This window comes from Phocoena sinus, chromosome 11 (genome assembly GCF_008692025.1).
Source record: "Phocoena sinus isolate mPhoSin1 chromosome 11, mPhoSin1.pri, whole genome shotgun sequence".
In the NCBI taxonomy this organism is placed as follows: domain Eukaryota; kingdom Metazoa; phylum Chordata; class Mammalia; order Artiodactyla; family Phocoenidae; genus Phocoena; species Phocoena sinus.
The window spans coordinates 68491055-68516851 of NC_045773.1; the positions used below are offsets into that span (position 1 = coordinate 68491055).

Sequence of the window (25797 nt, forward strand, 5' to 3'; positions counted from 1 at the left end):
CGTTGTAAAAGAATAAAAAGCCAACTAAATCTTTACTGAAGCATCTGATAAAACACCAAAAAAAAAAAAATTCTAGTCAAAACACAGAACAGGGAACTCTACTCAGTGCTCTGTGGTGACCTAAATGGGAAGGAAGTCTAAAAAAGAGCGGGTATATGTATATGTATAACTGATTCACTTCGCTGTACAGCAGAAACAAACACAACATTGTAAAGCAACTATACTCCAATATAATTTAATTTAAAAATTTAGCAAGACTCAAAAATCCTCTTTCCCACTTAATGCCTATGATAGCATTATAGCTGCCTCTCCCCCATCAATCTATCTCCTCGTTATCTCCAAAGACCCCAGAACTCTCTAAAAGACCTGCCTTGTGCCTTTTGTCTCTCTTTCCTTGTCCTTCCCGTTCCAGTTTCTGCTCCACTTATTTCTCTCATCAACACAACTGAAAGCCAGACTTGTTTGAATAACAAAGTCTTCTTAGAAGTCACGGAGGAGGGAGGCTATGACCATTCAGAAATTAATTTTTTGTCCCAATCCTGTTATAAAATTTATGTTTTATCATAGTGATCCTTCTGTGTTACAGAATGCAGAACTATCTCAATGGGGCAAGGACAAGAAGTACATGCTCGAAAGCTGATTCAGATGTCAATGCAGCAGGTATGTAGCAATGGACAACTACTCTTCATGCAACATTCTTGATATTATTCCTCTGGCCATCTGGTCTACTTAGGACCAACACAGTGATGGGTAAAGCATTCTACCTGTGATGCTCAATCATTATTTTTCATTTTTATTTATGTATATAGAGTCAACCTTTGATTTCCTACAAATTTTAAGCCTCCAGCTAGTTTGCTCCTGACATCCCCACAAAATACTTGTTCCATTTTCTATAGCATATGCTCCATTTTATTTTCACTAAATATTTTTTGATAATTTGGCAGCCACACTTTCCGGTTCCTAAAGGATGCAGCTCTAGCAGTCTTGGAATGTCATGTTCAATATTAATAGATAGTGCTTAAGAAGTGACAGATTGAGACAGTCAAATTTCAGTTAAAGTGAGACTTTCGTTTTTCATTAATGGATAGTTTCAGGCAAATAAGAAATATTTGAGGGTGTTATGTTTAAATATTGATAATGGTTTTTATTGAAAATTGCAAGCTGGATGGAATGTTGAGAACTATTTTTCATCACACCTAATAAATACATAGGTCATTAATTTTCTAGAAATGGTTGGTAGATAGCAATTTCAGCAGCAGTAAGAAATTGCGCCATTTATAAAAATAAAATAAGATCTTGGTTTATTTTTAAGCTTTTGATCTCATAACGTCTGTAGCAACTGTGGTGCAGCTTTTCCCTGGGAATTAATGACTGGAGAGGGTTAATGGGCTAAAACTCTGCTTGGTTCATCAAAGTTTCAGGCTAGTCGTTAATTCTCAAGTGCGCCAAGCCTTAATCTTTACCACTTAATTAAATTCAATAATATATTGTATTTAATTTATGTATATTGAAGAAATTATATATAATTATTTTTACTCAGATCAAATAATTCACTCTATTGAGTGATTTGACAGTTTGACTTTGGGCCTTAAATAAGTTCTTTAGTTTCCACGAGTGAGAAACTTCTAAATTTGGTACAGCATTCACATTAAAACCTTCTTTGGAATATTAGCTTTTATAACTTCCATGTTCTGTCTCAAGGTAGGATAAATATTGATAATAATGGCGTTATCAAACAAACAAACAAACAACAACAATAACCCATGAGTAGGTACAGCCACACTGCCACTTGAAAGATTTAGGATAAAGCTGACACGGTGGAATGCAGAGCAGGGAATCAGAGAGTAACTGGATCCACGATGACACAAACCAACCATGAAGTCCATCTTGGTCTAGACACCCCAGTTGTCTAGACCAACAAGTCCCCTTTGCTGCTTAAGCCAGTCTGAGTTCTGTTTTCTCTTGCAGTAGAAGGTGTATATACAGGCCTTACCATATATACACTAAGTTCTATGATTTGTAGCTGTATTTATCTGATCTCATTATATATCAAGATATTGTCTGGCTAATAAACTGTGTTCTTATAGAACTGTGACGGTCATGTGAAGTACATTGTTAAAGAAGCTTTTATCAAGTATTTAGATAGTGCTTAGAAAGTTTTGTGGTTTCAGGAGTATCTGGGAGGAGTGATGGCAAAGAATAAGGTTTAATATTATGGTAGCAAATGCCACCAAATGTATTTTATTGCCTCTGGTGAAATAAAATTGGTATTTTAAGTCAGGAGAAGAAAACTTAAGCATAAAATTCTCTCTCTCTGCTCATTTGGGCCTCCTCCCTCCCCTTTTAGTGTACAATGTACATCTGCATCATGCATTAACCAGACCTCCTCAAAGGTGGGAATGCTTGCTCGAATGCAAAGATCAATTTTTTTTTCCCTTTTTTCTGACGCTAGCCAGGTAACTTCTTAAAAGATTAGCATGCTTTTCCAACTCTGCAGGGAGTCATGGTGACTTGTTACTGGCTTTGTATGTGTACCTGGACTGTGTATCTTTGGTGAACCTCATGTGAAATGTCAGCATGTCATTTTGATGTATGATCCTTTGTCTCGAAAATGTATATGATTCTGCCTTTGACTTGTAACAGGCAAGACAGGTCTCAGAGCTTCTGTCTCCCAGGCTATAATCCTCAGTTTGGCTCAAATAAAATTCTCTCTTTTCTTCCTAACTTGATTGTTAATGAATTTTCGTCAACACCTCCAACTTTCATGAGGTAATGTGTATCTCTCTTTGTGACAGTGGACAACTTGGTTTCGGGGTGAGTCCCTTCTGATTTACCCTAGGCAGGACAATTTAAGTTACAAATTCCAAAATACCCATTCCCACCATTAGATGGTGCACACACTGTACTTAAACAAGTCTGGCTTCAAATTTTAACTTTTGTTCCCTTCTAAACCAGGGGTGGCAGGATACAATCATTTTGAATCCACTTGATTCCAAGTAACCAGCTTTACAACTAACAGAAAAAAGAAGATTGTACTGACATATAACAATTTCATTAAAATATATGTGCTCAAAACAGAGTATTCTTATGCCCTGAGTAAAAGTTTCAAAAAATTTGTTTGTATGTTTTGTTTTATTAAAGTCATAGCAAAAAAAGTTATAAGGAATTAATATGAAATCATTTTTGAATACAGGGTGGCTGGGTATTACTGCAGAATTGTCACCTTGGCCTAGAATTCATGGAAGAATTGCTAGAGACATTAACTACCACTGATGCCAGCAATGATACTTTCCGAGTGTGGCTAACTACCGAGCCCCACAATCGGTTTCCCATTACATTGCTTCAGGTTTGTTACTGTGAGATAAGTATCCTTTCCTTGAGAGTTATACAAATAAAGATGGCACAAATATTATTATGGAAAGATGGCAAACATAACAGGGCTTTCTGGTCCAGTAGAAGCTGCGTTGCAAAATCTTATGCCATTATCGTCAAAATCTTGACTATAATTATCAAGATTATATGGTAAAGATTCCCACAGAAGAGTTATAAGACTCAGTATTAGTTTATTGGGTTTTAGCTCTGATCAATGTAAGTAGCTTACAGGGTGCCCATTTATGTACCATAAGCATATTGTTGGCCGATGTGTTGTAATTTCTATTTTATTCTTCACGGTAATTTATAGAAACAAAACTACTATTTGCTTTTTATGACAGACTTCTCTCAAATTCACTAATGAGCCACCCCAAGGCGTTCGCGCAGGTTTGAAAAGAACATTTGCTGGAATTAATCAAGACCTTCTGGATATCAGTAATTTACCCATGTGGAAGCCAATGCTTTACACTGTAGCATTTCTACACTCCACTGTGCAGGTAACTTCTGAGAGCAGTTTGCACATTTAGAGGATGCTAATGATGTTATGTTTGCCTCTCTGCTGCACTGTCTGCTCTCCTCACCTCGCTTTCTTTTTCCTTCATGGCACTTTTCCCCACCTGGCACAGGACATGCATATTTGTTTATGTATTTATGTGTCCTCCTGCCGCCACACCCCCACTTTGGCCCCTAGAGTATAAGATTCTCCAGGGCAATGACTTTGTTCTTTTGTAACTGCTGGGTCTCCCCCTGTGACAGCAGCAGCTGGGGCATTGCCAGAGCTCAATAAATATTTGTGGGATGAACAAACGGATTACTGTGATAGGAGCTTGGTCTTGAAAGTGCCTGTGCTGGCCAGGAATGTTATGTACACCATCTCATGTAATACTAACAGCCACCTTTCAAGGTAGGATTTATCACCATCTTACAAGTGAGGAAATTGAGACTCAGAGAGGTTAAGTTCCTCTCTAAACAGTAGATCTAGGAGTCAAGCCCCACGCTGTCTGCCCTGGATAAAAGTATGTTTCAACCCTCCTCCCACCGGTGACAGAAGTGGTGGTGTTGGGAAGAGGAGTCACAAGGGTCACCTGTCTTCTTCACGTTGTTTGTTCTTTGCTTTTACTGTGTACTTATATAGTCATTTAATAATTTTATGGCTGCCCAGCAACATCTCTATGGGATTATTTTCGTTTTGTTATTGCTTTGTTCTATATTTGAATTTTGTATTTTGTTCTGTATTTGAAAGCTGTATAATTTTAATGTACTTGATTCACTCCTTGATTTCACAGAGAGATAAAGGGACTCCTTTAACTCTTTCCTACATTTCTTCTTTCCCTGAGGTTGGAGTGAGGACAAAATGAATCAACTGGTTTAAACCAGGAGTCATGGTTCAGCTGTGCACAGCAGCCGGCAGAGCTTGGCCTCATCTCTACCCACCCTGCCCAAAGGTGGAGGGGAATTTGGTGCCCACCCCAGAAAATACTGGGCGTGTTTACCCATAGGTTCCTTGGCTCCACCACTTTACCAGGTTTCATGCTGCCCAACAGAGAGGGCTGTTTAGAGGGGACAGCTGGTGTTTATCTGTCCCCCAACTCTGAGAGACTTAAAATCAGGTTAAACGCTTAGCGGCTGGTTATTTTTGCTAAGTTCCATTGTGGCCTTTGGATTGATTGTAAAGTACAGCTTTCAAGTCACTGAAGCTGATTTCATATGTTCTTATCTGGGAATTGTTGGGTTTGCTAGGCCTTATCACACTCTAATACAAATATTGCTTTAAACTCTGTTATTTAAAGCCCAATTTACAAATAATAAATTTTATGATTCTTTTCCTAGTAGTGATGATTCAACTCTTCCACTGTGCTTATCACAGACAGATGACTGGGGGGTATTTTCCATATGGTCAACATGGCAATCTGTGTTTTTAGTGGCCATTATCCAAGGGTTAAAAAGAAGAACAGGACCATGGGCCAGTCATGGGGCCGAAGTGTGCTTGCACTTAAAGTGGCTTGTATTTGGGTTAAAACAGAAAAAAATCTCCACTGCTAAGGCCGTGAAGCTAACAGCGGCATGTCTATGAAAAAAAAAAGGTTGCAAAGATCTCTTAAAATCCAATCATAGTGTGTTAGAAAGAGCACTTTACGGAGAGTCAGGAAGCCTGGATTTTAGACTTGTTGTGACATCAATTAGCTACGTAAGGTTGGTCAAGTTATGTCCCTCTCGAGGCTTCTGTTTCCCCATCTGTGTGTTTAGAGGCAGAAGGAGGTGATCTTTCAAGACTTTTCCCATTTCTAACATTCTGTTGTCCAGTTCTATGACTATACAAGGAGTGCAGATAATTCAAGCATTTTCCCCTCGGTTCTAGTTTTATCAGTTTCAGAAATGTTTACTGTGATATTGCCTAAACATATTCTTTTCTTGGTTAGGATAAAGCCAGCTTGATAGAAAAATCTGGAATTCTTTAGGAGCTTGTGGTCCTGGGTCAGCGCCATCTGCATCACCTGGGGACGTGTAAGAGATGGATTTCAGGCCCCGCCCAGACCCACTGAATCAGATTCTGCATTGTAATAAGATGCCCGAGTGATTCGTGTACACATTAGAGTTTAACACGCAACTGTTACAGGAAGGACTGTTCTGAATAGACAGATTGTGGCTTATATTTTTCTAGTGTTGGATATAATAGTCAAGTACCAGATTTTCTTTTTTTAACATCTTCATTGGAGTATAATTGCTTTACAATGGTGTGTTAGTTTCTGCTGTATAACAAAGTGAATCAGCTATACATATACATATATCCCCACATCTCCCTCTTGCGTCTCCCCCCACCCCATCCCACCCCTCTAGGTGGACACAAAGCACCGAGCTGATCTCCCTGTGCTATGCAGCTGCTTCCCACTAGCTATCTATTTTACATTTGGAGTGTATATATGTCCATGCCACCCTCTCACTTTGTCCCAGCTTACCCTTCCCCCTCCCAGTGTCCTCAAGTCCATTCTCTATGTCTGCGTCTTTATCCCTGTCCTGCCCATAGGTTCTTCAGAACTTTCCTTTTTTTTTTTTTTTAGAGTCCATATATATGTGTTAGCATACAGTATTTATTTTTCTCTTTCTGACTTACTTCACTCTGTATGACAGTCTCTAGGTCCATCCACCTCACTATAAATAACTCAATTTCGTTTCTTTATATGGCTAATATTCCATTGTATATACGTGCCAGCTCTTCTTTATCCATTCATATGTTGTTGGACACTTAGGTTGCTTCCACGTCCTGGCTATTGTAAATAGAGCTGCAATGAACATTGTGGTACATGTCTGTTTTTGAATTATGATTTTCTCAGGGTATATGCCCAGTAGTGGGATTGCCGGGTCGTATGGTAGTTCTATTTTTAGTTTTTTAAAGGAAGCTCCATACTGTTCTCCACAGTGGCTGTATCAATTTACATTCCCACCAACAGTGCAAGAGGGTTCCCTTTTCTCCACATCCTCTCCAGCATTTATTGTTTGTAGATTTTTTGATGATGGCCATTCTGACTGGTGTGAGGTGATATCTCATTGAAGTTTTTATTTGCATTTCTCTAATGATTAGTGATGTTGAGCATCCTTTCATGTGTTTGTTGGCAATCTGTATATCTTCTTGGGAGAAATGTCTGTTTAGGTCTTCTGCCCATTTCTGGATTGGGTTGTTTGTTTTTTTGATATTGAGCTGCCTGAGCTGCTTGTATATTTTAGAGATTAATCCTTGGTCAGTTGCTTCATTTGCAAATATTTTCTCCCATTCTGAGGCTTGTCTTTTCTTCTTGTTTATGGTTTCCTTTGCTGTGCAAAAGCTTGTAAGTTTCATTAGGTCCCATTTGTTTATTTTTGTTTTTATTTCCATTTCTCTAGGAGATGAGTCAAAAAGGATCTTGCTGTGACTTATGTCATAGAGTGTCTGCCTATGTTTTCCTCTAAGAGTTTTATAGTGTCTGACCTTACATTTAGGTCTTTAATCCATTTTGAGTTTATTTTTGTGTACGGTGTTAGGAAGTGTTTTAATTTAATTCTTTTGCATGTAGCTGTCCAGTTTTCCCAGCACCATTTATTGAAGAGGCTGTCCTTTCTCCACTGTACATTCCTGCCTCCTTTATCAAAGATAAGGTGTCCATATGTGCGTGGGTTTATCTCTGGGCTTTCTATCCTGTTCCACTGATCTATCTTTCTGTTTTTGTGCCAGTACCATACTGTCTTGATTACTGTTGCTTTGTAATATAGTCTGAAGTCAGGGAGCCTGATTCCTCCAGCTCCTTTTTTCGTTCTAAAGATTGCTTTGGCTATTCGGGGTCTTTTGTGTTTCCATTCAAATTGTGAAATTCTTTGTTTTAGTTCTGTGAAAAATGCCAGTGGTAGTTTGATAGGGATTGCATTGAATCTGTAGATTGCTTTGGGTAGTAGAGTCATTTTCACAATGTTGATTCTTCCAATCCAGGAACATGGTATATCTCTCCATCTGTTTGTAGCATCTAATTTCTTTCATCAGTGTCTTATAGTTTTCTGCATACAAGTCTTTTCGATGAATTGATTCCTCCAAATTTACCTGGACATCCCTTGCTTTATACAAACACGATGTATATACTTTTGTCCATGCAGAGACTGAAAAAAAGAAGAAGGAATTGGTTTATGTAACATAATATGAAGCTTCTGGGCTGGGGAGAGTGTTGCCGAAACTCGGGCCCTGTTCACCCTTGCTGAGTAGAAATGCGGAGATAGAGTTTTGGGTGAAGTAGAAAAGAATAGCTCTATTGCTTTGTCAGGCAGAGGGGACCACAGCAGGCTAATGCCCTCAAAGCTGTGTGTACCACCCTGGAGGGGTGGTGAGGAGTCTTATAGTGTTCGAGGAACAGGGCATGGTCAGCTCGTGCACATTCTTCTGATTGGTTGGTGGTGAGGTAGGTAATTGGGAGTCAGCATCATCAATCGTCTGGTTCCAGCTGGTCTGGGGTCTATGTGCTTGTGGGCAACATACAGTTAACTTCTTCCACCTGGTGGGGGTTTCAGTATCTATAAGACAGCTCAAAGGACATGGCTCAGAATATTATCTATAGTCCTTGAGGAAGAAATAAAGGTCCTTGACTTTGTTTAACGACTAAAGTATTATTATTTGGTCTTGTTTTTTCTTTTCTTTTTGTATTTTCTCACCTCTCTGATTAAATTTATTCTTTGACTGAAGTTTTTCTACAGACAGTAGGCAGGTGGAGGACATGGGTGGGGGGTTCTATCCTGGGAAGGCCTCAGAGGTTCCTGCTCGGTTACAAGGGGTTCATGCTGGAATCCATAACACATGAGAATGCAGGAGCGAGTGGTAAAATAACCATCCCCTGCCTGCCCTCCAATGTGTTTCTCTTGCTGAATCAAAGTTTGGCATCATGCCATCAACTCACTCCAGCTCAAGAGCATCACGTGTTATGTGGACCCTACTCTTGTTGCAGAGGACAAAATGAGCATCCCTCCTCTCCTATAAGAAGGGGAAGTAGATTTGGCTGGTCAAGGACAATCTTGGGCAGAAGAGTGGTGGAAGGTGTCTTGGGATGGGAGCAGGATTACCCAGTAGAAGGGGGTGCGCTGCCATGGCAACCTGCATAGTTGCACCAGCCACTTCTGCACTAAGCTCTGCTTGCTTCCTACTCCCCCCTTGCTTCCCTCCCCTCTCCTCCAGGAGCTCGACCTCCACGTTGGCCAGGAGGTTACTGTAGCAGCGGCCGCTCTTGCTGCAGTCGGCTGATGTCTCTGCCTCGGCCAGGCAGCCCCCCTGCCCTCCCCGTGGGAACCTTTCATCCCCAGCACCATGGGGCATGCCTCCGCTTATTTGGCCACTACTTCTGAGAACATTTCCCGCATCCTCTTTTATTTATTTATTTATTTATGGCTGTGTTGGGTCTTCGCTGCTGCGTGCGGGCCTCTCACTGCAGCAGCTTCTATTGTTGCTGAGCACGGGCTCTAGGCGCGTGGGTTTCAGCAGCTGTGGCACATGGGCTCAGTAGTTGTGGCTCACGGGCTCTAGAGCGCAGGCTCAGTAATTGTGGCTCATGGGCCCAGTTGCTCTGCGGCATGCGTGATCCTCCCAGACCAGGGCTCGAACCCATGTCCCCTGCATTGGCAGGTGGGTTCTCAACCACTGCACCACCAGAGAAGTCCTCCCGCATCCTCTTGAAGATGACTCTAGGGGGAAACTTCCCTCTGGCCTCAATATTCTCTCTCTACATCTTGCCAGAAAGTCCAGTGTAGCACTGTTCTGGCCTTCAGAGCAAGCCCACACTCACCCTTCAGGATTTTAATTTTAAATATGCCTTCCTCCAAAGTTTTGGTCTTCTGAAATTCAACAGTTTTTCAACAATTCCATTTGTAGTCTCCTCCCAATACCTCCTGCAGGTCACAATAATGTTTCCTGTTTTGTTCCTATTGATAGTCAATATACTGCCCCTTGTAGTGCAGTACATTGGACCCGTGAGCACCTTAAGCAGTGGTCCTCAGCCATTGCCTGGGCCTCAGAATCCCCTGGAGGAGGCATCGGCGTGAAGAGCTCAGACCTTTTAAAAACTTCCCAAGTGATTCTAATATGCAGTGAGCGTGGAGAATAATTCCCAAAGAGCCACTGCCCTTAAGGGAGGAGTCTTTAGTCATTTTTATGACCTTTTCATGGTTTGGATATTTCTCCCCCTCACCTTGGCTCACCCACATTGAAGCCCACATTTGGGACTTTTCTTATGGCTTATACACAGCTTTGTGAGGTTTACTGCAAGAATCTTTGATTAGGAGTTCTAAGGGCCTGCACTGGCAGTTGCAAACTCGGAAATTTTACCATGGCTCTTAAAATATTTGTTTAATATTTAGTAAAAATGACCATATCTATGGGGCTCAGAGAGTACCACTGTTAACAGTTCCTCATTCAGAAAAGTGTTTACTTCTTTGACATATATATATATATATATTTTTTTTTTTTTTTTTTTTTTTTTGCGGTACGTGGGCCTCTCACCACTGTGGCCTCTCCCGTTGCGGAGCACAGGCTCCGGATAAACAGGCTCAGCGGCCATGGCTCATGGGCCCATCGGCTCCGCGGCATGTGGGATCTTCCCAGACCGGGGCACGAACCGTGTCCCCTGCATCGGCCGGCAGACTCCAAACCATTGCACCACCAGGGAAGCCCCTCTGACATATTTTTTAGGTTTAAGCCTTGACAAACACTCCCTTCAAATTTAATACTGTTTATAACAGTTCTCTCTTTGGGGAGGTGTGATTATAAAGTTCTTAGTGCAAATCTCTTCAAAATAATTACAGTAACATGATACAGATTTTTAAGAAGATCTTTTACACGTACCTCTGTAGTGTTTCCCAGTGGTTCTGACCATTTCTGTTAATTATTTTTACCTATTCAAGTTTCCCTTATATTGTCTAGTATAGATTGCATTTTTCATCTTATGCTAACTCCAGTTATTAAATAAATAGGTGTGATGCTCCACAGAGAGCTTTGTTTTAAAGATGGGACTGAAGTGAATCTGCGCTGGACTGGGAGGCGGGGGATCATTGGACTGAGGTAGATTCTAACATAAAACTGGAAATAGCTTTGACATCATTAAAATGATGACTCCATTGAACAGCCTCTCTTCGGTGTTCTAAGGAGTATTCCAAGTTTTCCATATTTCACTAGTAGTTGTGTTTTATATATTCTTTGGAATAAAAAGAAGGAAGCTTATTGGTTCAGTCTAGCAGGGAGTAGACTAGTCTTCCTAAAATCATCATCTCCAACTTAATAATGGATAATAACCCCCTTCTGTTGAGTCAGGTTTTAGCTCTTTCTCCTAACATCAAATCTGTCTATGTTTCATCCCTGAATCATCACGTGGGGATGTAGTTCCAGCTACTCACCAGAGGTTGTCCTCTGCTGCAGTGGCACAGTCCTGCAGCCTCCTTCTGGCTGAATCGTGAACTTTGCATTCCTGTCTTTGCTCCTGACCTTTGCTAAGTCTGGGATTCTTTTCTCCCTTCTTTTCAAAGACCAGCTTCAGTTTCATTCTTCCCAGGAGCCCTTGATTGAATGTCTTCTTCAAGCTTATCACCTGTGAAATTTTGACAGTTAATTATATTTAGTACCCTGTTGTCCTTTCCTGTTTTGTCTTATTTTCTCAACTAGATTAAAACTTCTTGAAAATGCACTGATTCTAATATTTTTCTATTATTGGACTCATCCTAATATTTTTCTAAACATAAGACTCATCCTATAGTTTCAAAAATACTAATTGGATTGGAGAGATTCAATATGCCAAATATTCCAAATTCTAGCAAAGTCCTCTGTTTTTGAGCTTCCAAATGAGGTCTTAGGTCCCAGTGGTTTGAGTCTACCCTGATATTATTCCAAGATGATACTTAGGGGTTGTTTTTTTCTTTATTGTCACTTACAGGGGTCAGTGAGTAAAAAAAAAAAAAAAAAATAGCAAGAAAGTGAAATGACCTCATTTGTGAAAGAAAAGACACCACATTTTGTCTTTTTTTCTAAAAGGAGTTAAACAGTTTATGACTTTAGTGAACCAACCTAAAAACTGAACATTTTAAATAAAAATTGATAGTAACATAAAATGAAGCAAACCTCAGCATTAGGGCAATTTTCAAAGATCACATTTTAAGGAGCAACTGAATTGCAATTGCTCAGTGCATGTAAACGGGAGTGTTTCCACAGAGCCAATTTAAGCAGCTTCAGTAATTGGAAAGAAAGAATTGTTGTTCATTCAGTCTCCTACTAATTGAACAGTAAATTTTAAAAACTAAGTCAAAACAGGTAAAACTGTTTTAGAGTTGATTCTCTTTTTTGAAAAAATGGGAAAACATTTGTGTTTGGTTCGTAAGTGGTTAGCATTCTTCTCTTTGAAAGCCCTCAAGGTGGAAGAAATCCCAGAGCCTCAAGTGTTAGCTGAACGGATTTTCGTGTTAGTACCCCATAGACCCTCCAGGCCCCCCTTGCTCCTAGAGCAACCTGGAGGAGGTTCACCATAGTGCTTCTTGGGACCCATGCAAGAAATTCAAAACCACACGTCAGCTTCCTAATTGACCCTCCGGAGAGTGAGAGAGGGTGCCTTTCATGCTGATAATAATCAACTCACATGTTTGTTCATTAGACAACCATGATCCGTCTCCCGAGGCGCAGGTACAAAAGGGGAGACAAAAATGGGAGCTATGTCTCCTCCTGTCAAGGCCTCCTCCCAACCCCGTGGCTCCTCCTAATCTTCTCTGTGTTCAAGGTGGAAGATGGTTCTTCACAGCTCCTGAGTTTACAAACCTCTCTGGTTTAAGTTCTGACTAGGACAAACTCTGAATACCTGTTCTGAACTCTAAGTCCAAATTCCTGGGAGAAGGGATACTGTTGGCTCTTCTTAGGCTGATTGCTCACCTTTGGTCTAATTAGCTAAGGAGTGGGAAGTCACGCCATGCAAATGTCCAACACCTGACAGCCTAACCTAAAGAAGAACAGCTCTAGAAATAACGCTAGTAGTTGACATTTCTTGTTGTTGTTGTTTTTGGTTTTTTTGCGGTACGCGGGCCTCTCGCTGTTGTGGCCTCTCCCGTTGCGGAGCACAGGCTCCGGCCGCGCAGGCTCAGCGGCCGTGGCTCACGGGCCCAGCCGCTCTGCGGCATGTGGGATCTTCCCGGACTGGGGCACGAACCCGTGTCCCCTGCATCGGCAGGCGGACTCTCAACCACTGCGCCACCAGGGAAGCCCAGTAGTTGACATTTTTAAGGGTTGTTTGCCCTCAGTCTGACCTCCCAGGGTGGACATCTGGACCCAAATTAATTTTGATGTTTTATTTAATATCTTAAAAGAGGACTTCCTGGTGGCACAGTGGTTAAAAATCTGCCTGCGAATACAGGGGACATGGGTTCGAGCCCTGGTCCAGGAAGATCCCACATGCCGTGGAGCAACGAAGCCCGTGCGCCACAACTACTGAGCCTGTGCTCTAGAGCCCAAGCTCTGCAACAAGAGAAGCCACCACAATGAGAAGCCCGTGCACTGCAAGGAAGAAGAGTAGTCCCTGCTCAACGCAACTAGAGGAAGACCGCATGGAGAAATGAAGACTCAACACAGCCAAAAATAAATAAAATAAATTTATATAAAAAAATCTTAAAAGCATATCCTAAAAAAATCAGTAACTAAAGCTTCTCAGTATCTCAATTTCTTTTCTGACTTGTCCATGAATTTGTCCAAACTGCAATTCATTTAGATTCCTTTAAATGGTAGTGTTATTCAAGATCTAAAGCATGGAACAGCTGCAAGAAGAAGTATTGGGATGGCTTGTGAAAACAGTGTGTGGTGCGTGTGTGTGTGTGTGTTTGTGTGTGTGTGTGTTGGGTTAGGGAAGGCAAAAGAGAGAAAAGTTAGTATACATTTAGAGGTAGAGAAGTAGAATTACATCTTCCCATAGATGTGTTAGAATTCTACTCTCCATATGGAGAGGCACCAGGGTCAAAGTTCTGGGAGCTAACCTGAATAAATAATTGGACCTTTCTTAGAGAGACTGATTGTGTGCTGAGGCAGGGCAAGCTGATGGTATGGTAATGTTTGAGTTAATCCGTGTTGTGTACTAGGTGATGACGGCCTGGAAATATCAGTTCTAACACTCACATACCTTTAAAATGGTCTCCAGAATATCAAAGCAATTGAGTCATTTGGCCTGAGCCTCATTTGATTATTTATGAGTAATTTGGTGATTTGAAACAGCCGCTGTTTCACAGGAGAGACAAATGAAGGCAATATGAATGTTTTAAGAGAGAGAGATGTCATGTTTTACCATAGAAAATGTTTAGTTTGCAAAATCTGAAACTGCAAGATTACAAAGTGAAACTAGCAGGAAGTCTAAATGCCCTTGAGTGCTTAAGTCATTCACCTTAAGAAACTGAAATTCAAACCCTTGCATTTAACATTTGAAACTTTCAACAGTCCAGTTTAGAATAAATTAATTCATTCAACAGATTTTTATTGAGCACCTACTGCACTTTTTGAGTTGACAATGGAGACCTACACTTTTTAAACCCAAGAACTCCAATTTGGCAAATATTTGGAGATTTGCTCTTGAAAGCCTTCTAGAGCCAAGGAGTAATATCTCTATTTGTTACTGTATCCAAAATCATATACTGTTCTTTTATGATGTCAACTTATTTCAATATCGTGCCTTAATTTTACTGTACTTTATGTTTTAATAATAAAAACAGGTATCAGCTGCAATACAATTTAAAACTCTTGCTCAATTACTTTTCTCTGTTGTTTTTAAGGAGCGACGCAAATTTGGTCCCTTAGGATGGAATATTCCTTATGAATTCAATTCTGCTGACTTTTCAGCCAGCGTTCAGTTTATTCAGAATCACCTTGATGAATGCGATATTAAGAAAGTGAGTGAAATTGTTTCTTTTTTCTGTCTTCATTGCCATCCTTAAATCAAAGTTCTACAGACATTCCCAGTCTGGGATATGCAGTGGCTCTGCTGAGGTTCCCCCCAGCTCTCCCAAAGGAGACCAATCATTCCAATCACCTGTTTACTGGTCCAGCCATTTCCACTCACACCCCTACTGCCCATAGGAGCACACTGGGACTCTCCATCTCACACTTGTGTCCCCCTCCACCCAATCTCTCTCTTTCCTGAGGACATGCACAACAGAGGCAGAGCCCTGACAAAGGAACTCATTGTGTTGAGAAACACCACAGCCTTCTTCATGTCACATCCAAGTGCCACAGTGTACTTCAAGAGAATATATACCTTAAATCAGACTTTTCTTCCTTTATCTCACTCATGCTTCCTCAGAATCCTCAGAAATGAGAATATCTCCCAGCCCATGTAAAAGTTCTTTTGTACCTTAAGTCACATCTTAACAGACACTTAAGCTTATGCAGATAAATAGCAATGATTTGAATAATGGTCACTGATCCTTGTGTAACACTTCACAGTTTTCAAAGTGCTCGCATGTGCAGGGTCTCGTTTTTATTTTCACAACTCAGTGAGGTAGATACCCAAGGTGTTACTATGATCCCCATTTTACTGATGACGTACTAGACAAGAGAAGACAAGGGACTTCCTCAAGGTCACCGAGCGAAGAACACAAACCCAGTTGTCCTTTCACACAAGTGTTGCAAGGAGTTGGAAATCTGTTTTTTCCATGATCTTGAGGAATTTTATGAGCCTCTCAGAGCCTGTTTCCTCATCTATAAAATGGCCATGGTTTTCTTGAGGAATAAATGGGCTAGCATTTGTGAAAGCACAGTGTATGGTACATAATCAGGGCTCAATAAATACAAGTTTCCTGTCGTCTCTCCCTCTTTTCCTTCTCATAGTAGATCTCAAAGATAATCATACCTTCTGCAGTATCAGTATGATGACAGTGAGCCATGATGAATTATTTCCGGGTAGGGGGGACATCTAGAATCAAACCATAATTTTTCTTAGAAATTACAAAGGGATGTTAAATTGAGTAGGACATTTTGATGAAAAATTGTATCATATGGGTTCGTATTCTGGGACTGTTTATCATTTTGGTATATACAAATGACAGTTACCTTGAAATAGTTGCTTTGAAAGGCAATGAAGCTGAAAAATAAAATTTTGACCAAGAGAAATTAAATAAAAATTAAGCATCCTTACTTCTCCTACCCCAAATGTATTGAAGCATCTTTTAAAATAAAAAAACTATTACTATCTGAAATGTATTGCTAGTGTAAGATTGCTATGGAAATTGATAAATATTTTGATGTAGTCATAGCTCACATAATGAAACAGGAAAGGATTGCACTGTAGAAAAATCTTGTGAATAATGTTCTAGTTGTTCTTATACTGTTTCAGAAAATATATTACTAAGAAAGCATATTAGAGCATTGATTACTTGATTTTTCTCCTTTCTTCACTAAACGTGACTTTTTTCTTCTCTAACAGCTTGGCATTACTGTAATGAGTATTACAGACAATTACATCCACAGATTGAAAAATAGTCTTCTTTTCCCCCTATTTTAAATAATCAATGAGCAATATATTCACCAACGTTCAGTACTGTAGATTTTTCTTTGGTGAACAAACCATAGCCGTTCCAGTCATGTAAGAGCAAAAGAGTTATTAATATAAGATAATGAGTAATTTTAAATGCAGTCTAGCTAGTGCTTCCTTTTCCAGACCTTTCTTTTAGAGGAAGATCCAAAATGTTTAGAACTATTTGTTTGGGTTGACAATGAAAAATCCTTTTCTGTTTTTACTAAAGGGCGTGTCGTGGAGTACTGTTCGGTACATGATCGGAGAAGTACAGTATGGGGGCAGAGTCACGGATGACTTTGATAAACGTCTGCTTAATTGCTTCGCTAGAGTAAGTCAGTTTAGAAAAAAAAAAAAGCATGGATGTACATCTCATTGCACCTTCCTATTAAACAAGAATATTTTTTGTTTGTAGCAGGTAAGCCAAACTTAAAAGGAAAAAAAATATAGAGCAGAGCTGCTGAAAAGAATCAGCCAACCAAACCAAACCAAACCCAACCAAACCAACTAACAATCTACTTGTGGTCCAGGACAGAGCAAAGGTCAACTCTCAATGGTCTATGGATCTTCTCCTGTATAGATTAGCTGCTCATGTCCACGGTCTCTCCCCACTTCCCCTCCTATAAAAATACTGGACATAATACCTCTGCCTTTTCCTCTGATTGCAAGGCTTCAGGGCGATTTGAAGCCCCAAGATAAGTGATTGGAGAATGAACCAAAATTTGAGTTTTCTCATCTCTTTCCATTAGGACAGACAATTGAAAATTGATGAAGTGTTCATTTTTTCCTCTGTTCCCAGTAAAATCTGCATATATCATGTGGGTAAACATTTTCTAGAGAATATTATTCTTAGCAATTCTGGCTTTCACATCAAGGGTGAATAGTATAAGTACATCTACCGGATTCAAGTTATTCCTAAAACATTTACACGTTAAAGAAGCAAAATACATTACCTGAGCGGAAAAAAATCAGATATAGAAGTATTTTACCGTTATCTGAGTTCTTTATATTAGGATCTAAGTTGTTAATTCTTTGATTATTTTTTCCCCTTTTAACAAAATTAAGACCTCAACAACAAGGCATAAGCTTTGAGGGTATTTTGGTAAACTGGAGGTTGACCAGAAATCTGAATTTTTTTTCAACCCTTACTAGTATTTGCAAGTTTTTCTTAAAGCTGAATGTGGAGAAAGGTGGATGATAAGCGTTGGTAAGGATGTGTGGAGGCAGATCTGGTACAGATCTCTGGGGAAGCAATTGGGCAAGATTTACTGAAACTAAGTATCCTGGGTAAACATCCCAGAACATTTCTAGAAAAAGCCCACGAATGGATTTGTATAAAAATGTCATGACAATATTGTGTGTGGAGCTGCAGGTGACCATCATAGGTTGGGTTCTCCAGAAACAGACTCTGAGATGGAGATCTGCTTGTGGGTCATCCCTTCCCCCAGGGCATGATCTTGGTTGAGGCAGCTCCTTTCTGCCAGGGCAATTCCTGGGAGGGACAATGTTGTGAGCCTTCAGTAGCCAGTACTCCAGACAGCTGGGGGAGCGAGTGCCTAGGTCCTGGAGAAGGATCTGGTAGCGCATTACAGCATCCACTGTGAGGCCGAAGAAGCCTAAAAGAATAGATAAGAAGCCTAAGAGAATAGATAAGCAATAGTGGGTGAGCACATGTAATACTATTGCACACCCTTCAAGGGTGCAGTCCGGTGGCACTTAGTCATATGAAGCATGTATGGGGACTTCCCTGGCAGTCCAGTGGCTAAAATTCCATGCTTCTACTGCAGGATGGGCGCAGGTTCAATCCCTGGTTGGGGAACTAAGATCCCACATGCCGTGCAGTATGGCCAAACTAAGATGATTTAAAAAAAAAAAAAAAAAAGAAGCGTGTATGATATGACTACCCTCTGAACCAGAATCCCATTCTTGAGTGTATCCCACTCTTGAGTGTATGTCCCAGAGGAATTCTCAGACAAGTCTGTGGACATGTACAAAGATATTATTCATAGTATTGTTTGGGATAGTGGGAAGTGGAAAGCAACCTGGGAGTCTGTCACAGAGGAATAGATGAGTTAAATGTTATAGATGCCTATCATGGAATACAATGCAGCACTTGGAAGAAATGATCCATATGACGTCATGCATAGATCTTAGGAACATAGTGTTGAGTGCAGAGCTTTAAAAAATAAAATGAGATCTGTAAAGTGGTGCATGTGTATTTCTCAAGGATAAATACGTGAATTCAAGGACGTACATCAATATCTTTAAACAGAAGCCCTCAAAGGGAAGGAGGCTGGGAGTGGATATCAGGGCTGAAGAGGGAGAAACTAAAATAAAAAGGGTCTAGAGTCATGAGAATAATAAAATGCAGGAGTATGATAAACTCACCTCTGTATCTGAGGTTCAAAAGAGAAAAAAAAAAAAGATGTCTTAGTAAGCATACTTTGTGTTAGAATAACTGTACAAGTACCTAAAATTGGAGTTTTGGCACTGGAGACTGTGAGAGGTGGTTAGATTCTGGATATATTGTACGGATACTACCAGCAGAATGCTGATGGGGAAGGAAGGGGGTTGGTCAAGGATCACTCCTAGTTTTGACCTAAGCAACTAGATGGAGAATGGGACTATTTACAGAGAAGGGAAAGAACTGCAGGGAAAAAATGAGTTTTATTGGCTGGGGGTAGAAATTAGGAATTCTGTTTTGATCATGTAAACTTTGAGATGCTTACTGGACACCCAAGTGCAGTTGTCCAAGACTGTAAGCTCCATAAGGGCAGGCACTTTGCTTGTTTACATCACTACCAAATTCCCAGCACCTGGAATGGAATCTTTCACATAGTAGGCGCTCAGTAAATATTTGTTGAATAAGAGAATGAATGAAGATAAACAAGGCAGTTGGATTTACAGGTGTGGAGCTCAGGGCTGGAGAAAAAGATTTGGAATTTGTCTTATACAGATGGCATTTAAAGTCAAGATATTAGATGAGATCATCATCTAAGAAGAAAGTGTAGAGAAAGGGAAGGGAAAAAAAAAAAGAAGCTAAGGACAAGGCCCCGAGTATTTTAATGTATTGAGAAAGAAGAAATGTCAACTGAGAGAGGTCAAGGAAGATGAGGAAAGGGAATTGACCTTTACTTAGTATTTGCTTAATAAATTAAAAAAAAAATTTTAAACTACTTTAAAAAAAATGTGTAAGATAGCCCAGTATAGAAAAACGTAAACATTCAGCTTAATAAATTTCTTCAAATAGACATAGAATGTGAATGACTAGGGAGGCAAAGGCCTGTCCTCTGCTGCCCCTTTACCCCGACCATGTTATCCAGAATTGCCTGAGTGAAGATCACTTCAGTTGTAAACCGGTGCCTTCAGATGGGATCCTCTTTCCCTATGACTTTCAATTTGGGGCTTATCTTTGAACCCTTATTTGTTTTCTCTGTTCTCAGCATCTTATGGTATGTCTCCCTTAAAACCAATTGTAGAACCTTATTCATTGTCCTTGGAGGATGACTGCTTATTTTTGTAGGGTACCTTCTAGAGTCTCCCAAAGTAATTCCATGTAGACTTCATACTCTGTATTTTGATTATACCAAAAACGTCCTCCAAATTTGGTGAAACTCAACTACTTTTGTGCTTTTGAGTCTAGCTATTTGTGGATTTACAATTTATACTTTTGTACTTTATAAATAAAGTAGTGGAAAAACAAGAGGAAACTTCATTTTCCTTTTATACACATATGTCATCTGGCAACACAAAACTCAGTGTGGTCATTTGTTGTCTGTGTGCTGAAGACCCCATGGCCTTTGCCCCCCCTAGTCATCCACATCCCTAAAAAACTAATCTTTATAAATAATGACCAAAATCATAGCACTGTTTTTCTTTAATGACTTTCAACTGCTCCCCATTTTTTAAGTTAAGCACTAGTCCTCACCCTGATATCCATAGTCATCCACAATGTGACCTCACTTCCCTTTTTCTGTCCGATCTCTTACCACTGCATTATATTTACCTTAGGGTAAATACAGTGATTTCATCATTTACCCAACCTGCCTCACATTTTTTTTTTTTTTTTTTTTTTTCGGTATGCGGGCTTCTCACCGTTGTGGCCTCTCCCGTTGCGGAGCACAGGCTCCGGATGCGCAGGCTCAGCGGCCATGGCTCACGGGCCCAGCCGCTCCACGGCATGTGGGATCTTCCCGGACCGGGGCACGAACCCGTATCCCCTGCGTCGGCAGGCAGACTCTCAACCACTGTGCCACCAGGGAAGCCCTGCCTCACATTTTTGCGTCAGTTTTTTTGCGTGTGTGGTCTCTTTGACAAGTTCCTTTGTCAAAATTCTATCCTTCAAGGCTTACCTCCTAGATAAAGCTTTACCTGACATCCATCTGGCTATTCTTTCTTCTTGGCTTTAAGCCTCCTTAGTACTTTGCTTATTTCTATTTCCTCTGTCTCTTACCTTCGTGCACTTTATCTTGTGGTTATTATGTAACTGGCTTATCTCTCTACTGTGTCACAAGCTCCTTGAAGGAAAGGACTGTGTGTGTCTCATCTTTGCATTCCGTTCCTTTTCTAAGCTCAAGGCCTGTGGACAGGAGTTGAATAGGATAGAACTGTGATGAGTAAAAAATGAAGAAAACCAGTACACAGGGTATTTCAGAACAATCACTGGACCTAAAAAGAGCTGGAAGAAGAAGGATATGGAGGGAAGATACTAGAGAAAGTGTGACCGACCGAAGGAAGGCACGATCCCCCTCTCTTTTCACGTGGAGTCCTCTGAGTGATTCAGACATCCTGCCTGCATTTCTGCTCCTCCCACCATCCCATTATTTCCCTCCCTACTGGGAAAATCACTCCGTTAGACACAGAAGTTATTGCCTCAAATGAAGCTCACAGGCATTCAGCATTTTTTTTTCCTCTTCAGAATAAGTCTATTCACACCAAATATATATCTGTTCTCTCACTGTTACCTTACAGATAATCAGTTCATATAGAATGAGAAAGGGATGTCTTAAGGAAAACAGTAAGATGGTTGGATATATCTGGTTCTTGTGTCCAGGGACATAACTTAATTAACAGAGGGAGCTCTCCAGCTCAGGGTGGGAAGGGAGACGTTTGTAGGAAGTTTTCCTGCTTGTGTGCAGTGCTCAGTGCCACTGTGAGCCACACTGAGCACAACATAAGCCCCCGGGCATGAGCCCTGTTTGCGGGGAGAAAGGAGGCGGTGAAAATGCCCAGATATGCTCTCATGTGTCTGGTTATTGCTTCTGCAGTACATTCCCACGTCTCTTTAAAGTGAGCTCGAGGGTCATCAGATTACTTCAGCAGAGGGTGGGCTTGCAAGGCTGGCTCTCTCCTCCTCGCCCTTAGGAAGTATCTTCTTTGGTGTTAAACAAAGACCGGGTTTCATTGTTTTTGTGTTGTGGCCTCTCTCTTTTCTTAATCTATGTCTAATTATACTATCAGCGGTTTTGTTAAGATACTTTCAAACCCAATATAAAAAATGATTAAGATGGAAATAAGGTGACCCTATCTCGTTGATAGTAGCAGTTTTGGGTTTTCATTTAGATGTTCATCAATTTTATTTCTCCTGTTTTCTCTCCCATATAGGTCTGGTTCAGTGAGAAGATGTTTGAACCATCATTCTGTTTTTATACCGGGTATAAAATCCCCGTGTGCAAAACCTTGGACCAGTATTTTGAATACATCCAGTCATTGCCATCCCTAGATAACCCCGAAGTCTTTGGGCTTCACCCTAATGCCGATATCACGTAAGTTCCTGGCATTTTTTAATTTGTAACCTAGCCTGGCAAAGACTGTGCATTTCATTTTCTCCTTTCCCTTCTTTTTATTTGACTGTGAAAAATAGTGTCACTTCCTATCACTTCCTATCTCGCAATTACAATTTTGTCGTATCTTGGCCTGCTCCTGGTCACTAAATCCTACTGCTCCAGAGTTGATAACAATGTTAAAAGCTCTAATTTATGCATTGATTGTTTCTCCTCTGTCGTGTCATAAAACCAGTTGATGTTACTGGTCTTGATGCCATTGGTCTGATAAGACAGTAGCGTCCCAGTTCTTTGCCTTTTACATCAAAAAACCTAATAAAAAATAATGGTCATAAAAAGAACCGTAAAGGGCCAGGAGGGTAGACAGAGGAGGAGGACTTGTATTTCTGTTTTGATGGTCCCTCTCCCCTTACTTGCTCACCTGCATCCTTCTGTAAATACCTGCCCATGGAGGGCACAAAGCAGCGAGCACAGGAACACAGGAACACAGACGCGGAGCTCAGGAGGAAAGGCTCAGAGTGATGTCCCTGCTCCAGTCACTGTGGTAAGAGGTGGTGAGGGAAGAGATAAGGCCTGCATCCAAGTCCCAGGCCCCTTCTCAGACCCGTCCTTTGGATGAGATCTCACCCCTCATCTCTCCAGAGACCCCTACCTGAACACAAGACCACCCAGCTCCACAGAGAGGGCTCCAAGAAACCCCAGCTGAGGGTCTCCCTGGATGGTCATGCCTTGGGCTCACTGGCCAAAGACCACAAAGTTTATGTCCAGCAGAGTGGCTGGTTTCAGGAAATGGAAGAAACCAAGACTCCTGTGGTAGATTCTAAGCTGTGACAGCTGAGAGGAGTGCACTGTGCCTCTCTCCTGGTCACTCACGTGCTGTGGCCACTTCAGCAGCGCTGCAGTGGGGCACGGACATCTCCACCCTCTGGTTCCCTGCCCTCGCCCAACATCACAGAGTCCTGTTTGCTTCCATTGCATTGTGTCTCCACCCTGAGCATGCTCCCCGCCCCAGCACGAGGCTTGGCCTCCTGGCCTATGTGTCCCCCACATTCATTCTCACTTCTCCATAGCCTCTAATCTCTCCCATGCCTCTTTTCACCTTCAAAGATGTGGGCGTGACCCCCAAAGACCCACGAATGGCCATCACTCGTTTCAGACCCCGTGACAGAACCGTGATGGTACTTCGGTGGCGGCTCTAGCTATTATTTGAAGAGTCTGTTATCAGTTAGCAGGAGACTTTTGAAATGAAGAAAGAAAAAGGCGTCCTCAGAGATCCGTTCGTGAATCAACATTGTCTGAAAGAGAACACACAGGGAAGGAGTTTTACTTTAGCTAAGACTTTAGAAATGTGAGTCAGACCACGTCACTTCTCTGCCCAGAACCCTCCTGAGGCTCCTGTCTTCAAGTCAAGGGCAAAAGCTGACAATGACCTACAGGTGACCTACAAGGCCCAGTAATACCATCTGCCCCGCCCCTCATGGCCTGGTCTCCTTCTCCCCTCTCCCTCACTCTCGCCACTCAGCTCCAGCTTCCGCTAGCTTCCTGTTAGTCAGGCCAGACGGCTCCCACCACAGGATACTTGTACTTCCTGGAACATCCTGCCCCCAGGTATCACTGTGGCTCACCTTTTCACCTCTTCCGGTCTTTGCTTAAATGTCACCTTTTCAATGACGTCTTCCCTGGCGGTCTTATTTAAAAATTGCAAACCACTCCCTAACCCCCACCCCAGACTCCATCCTCCTTGCCTGCTTTGTTCCTATCAATTGTATCACCAACTCTTTACTTATTTATTTGCTGTCATCTACCTACCATCACTAACATAAACTCCATTATGTCTGAAACTTTTGTCTTTTTTCACTACTGTACCTCCAGTGCTAAATAGTGCCTGATACTCAGGGGATATTTGTTGAGTGCATCAGCAATACTAAATTCTCCTAGGCTGCGGAGAATCTAATAAATGGGGATAGTCCATGGAAAGATTTCATGAGTTCACGCAAGTGGGCAGAAAAATGGCTAATAAGTTTTAATGCACTTGTAAATTAGCGATTGGAGTGGTTCACATATGAGGGCTCTAAACTTTGATTCCATCCTTGGCAAGAGCCCGAGGAGTCACCATAGCTGGTACCTGGAGAATCTGATCCTGTCTGGTACTACAGGATCCTACCAAGGAGTATATGAAACAAGATTGGAAGCCCCTCACCCTGACTTACAGGGATGGCATTCCTGTGCCTGGATTACTGTAGGCAGTTCTGGTCACCAGCTCTCAAGAGAGAGAAACCAGAGCTAGAAAAAGCCCAGAGAAGGGCAACCAACTTGTAATCCAGATGGGAGGAAATGATAAAGACAAACTATTTTTTTCCCTTGATTTTTATCTTCAACTACTATAAACCCTCAGAAAAGTTGCAAGTACAGTGAACACCTGTATACCCTTCACCTTGGTTCACCAGTTGTTAACATTTTGTTCCATTAGCTTTTTCTTGTTCTATATTTACATCTCTGTATATTTATATATCTACAGCTATATCCATACATAACCACATCTGTGTGTGTGTGTGTGTGTGTGTGTGTGTGTGTGTGTGCTTATAGACCCTCTGAGTGGACAGAGCTAGGAAATACGTATTTTTTAAAACATTATGAGCTCATACTGTAACTCCAATACCAATTGTACACCTCAGGGTTCTTCCTTGTCCTCCCTCATTATCTCCTTTCTCCCTCGGGGAGAACCCTGGTTCCCAGCAGCTTCAATATGTTTACTCATTTGCTCCAAATTACACTGATGTTACCGAAAGTGGGGTCCAGCTTCTCGCCACTCAAAAGCCAATAAAGAAGCAAGTGGGTGGAAAGGAAAGTTTGCTTTATTTCGGATGCTGGCAGCCAGTGGGGAGGGCAGACTCCTATCCAAAGGCCGACTCCCCCCACTGACAATCAGTGGGCAAGAGCTTTTATAGACAGAGGGAGGGGACTACATGCAGAAACAGCACAGTCAGCTCTGATAGTCATCTTGAAATTGGTCATGCAGTGGTCTGACCAGCGTCATCTTGATGAAGTACGGTTAATCTTCAGTTCCAGGGTCGGTTTGTTTTCATTTCTCGGAATTGTGGCAGCTTATATCATGGCTACAGTTTCGTCATCATGTAGTTAACTTCTTCCACCTGGTAGGGGTTTCAGTATCTAGAAGACAGCTCACAGGATACAGCTCAGAATATTATCTACAGCCCTTGAGGAGGAGCTAAAGGTCCTTGACTACGCTTAATGACTACACTATTATTATTTAGCCTTGTTGGACTGTTTTGCTTTGTTTCTGCATTCTCTCGCTTCTCTGATTAAACTTATTCTTATATATGTACATTATTTTGTGTCTCACTGTTTTCACTTAGTGCATCCTATAATCATCTATATGTTCATAGGTATCTTCCTCATTAAAGGCACACCTCAGAGATATCACTGGTTTGGTTGCAGACTACCACTATAAATAGAATATTGCAATAAAACGAGCCACATGGTTGTTTTAGTTTCCCAGTGCATGTAAACGTTACGTTTACACTATGCTGAAGCCTACTAAGTGTGCAGTAGCATGATGTCTAAAAAACAATGTACATATCTTAATTTAAAATACT

At 41.2% G+C, this 25797-nt stretch overlaps 1 protein-coding gene across 1 annotated transcript in view; it reads left to right on the plus strand.

Moving 5' to 3' along the window:
• The window catches only part of DNAH8 (dynein axonemal heavy chain 8), a 323349-nt gene that overhangs the window by 261968 nt on the left and 35584 nt on the right, over positions 1 to 25797 (plus strand). The window contains exons 83-88 of the mRNA XM_032647945.1: positions 587 to 660; positions 3194 to 3346; positions 3714 to 3869; positions 14659 to 14775; positions 16627 to 16728; positions 22002 to 22162. Coding sequence (XP_032503836.1) covers positions 587 to 660; positions 3194 to 3346; positions 3714 to 3869; positions 14659 to 14775; positions 16627 to 16728; positions 22002 to 22162 — 763 coding nt within the window. The remainder of the gene's footprint in view (positions 1 to 586; positions 661 to 3193; positions 3347 to 3713; positions 3870 to 14658; positions 14776 to 16626; positions 16729 to 22001; positions 22163 to 25797) is intronic.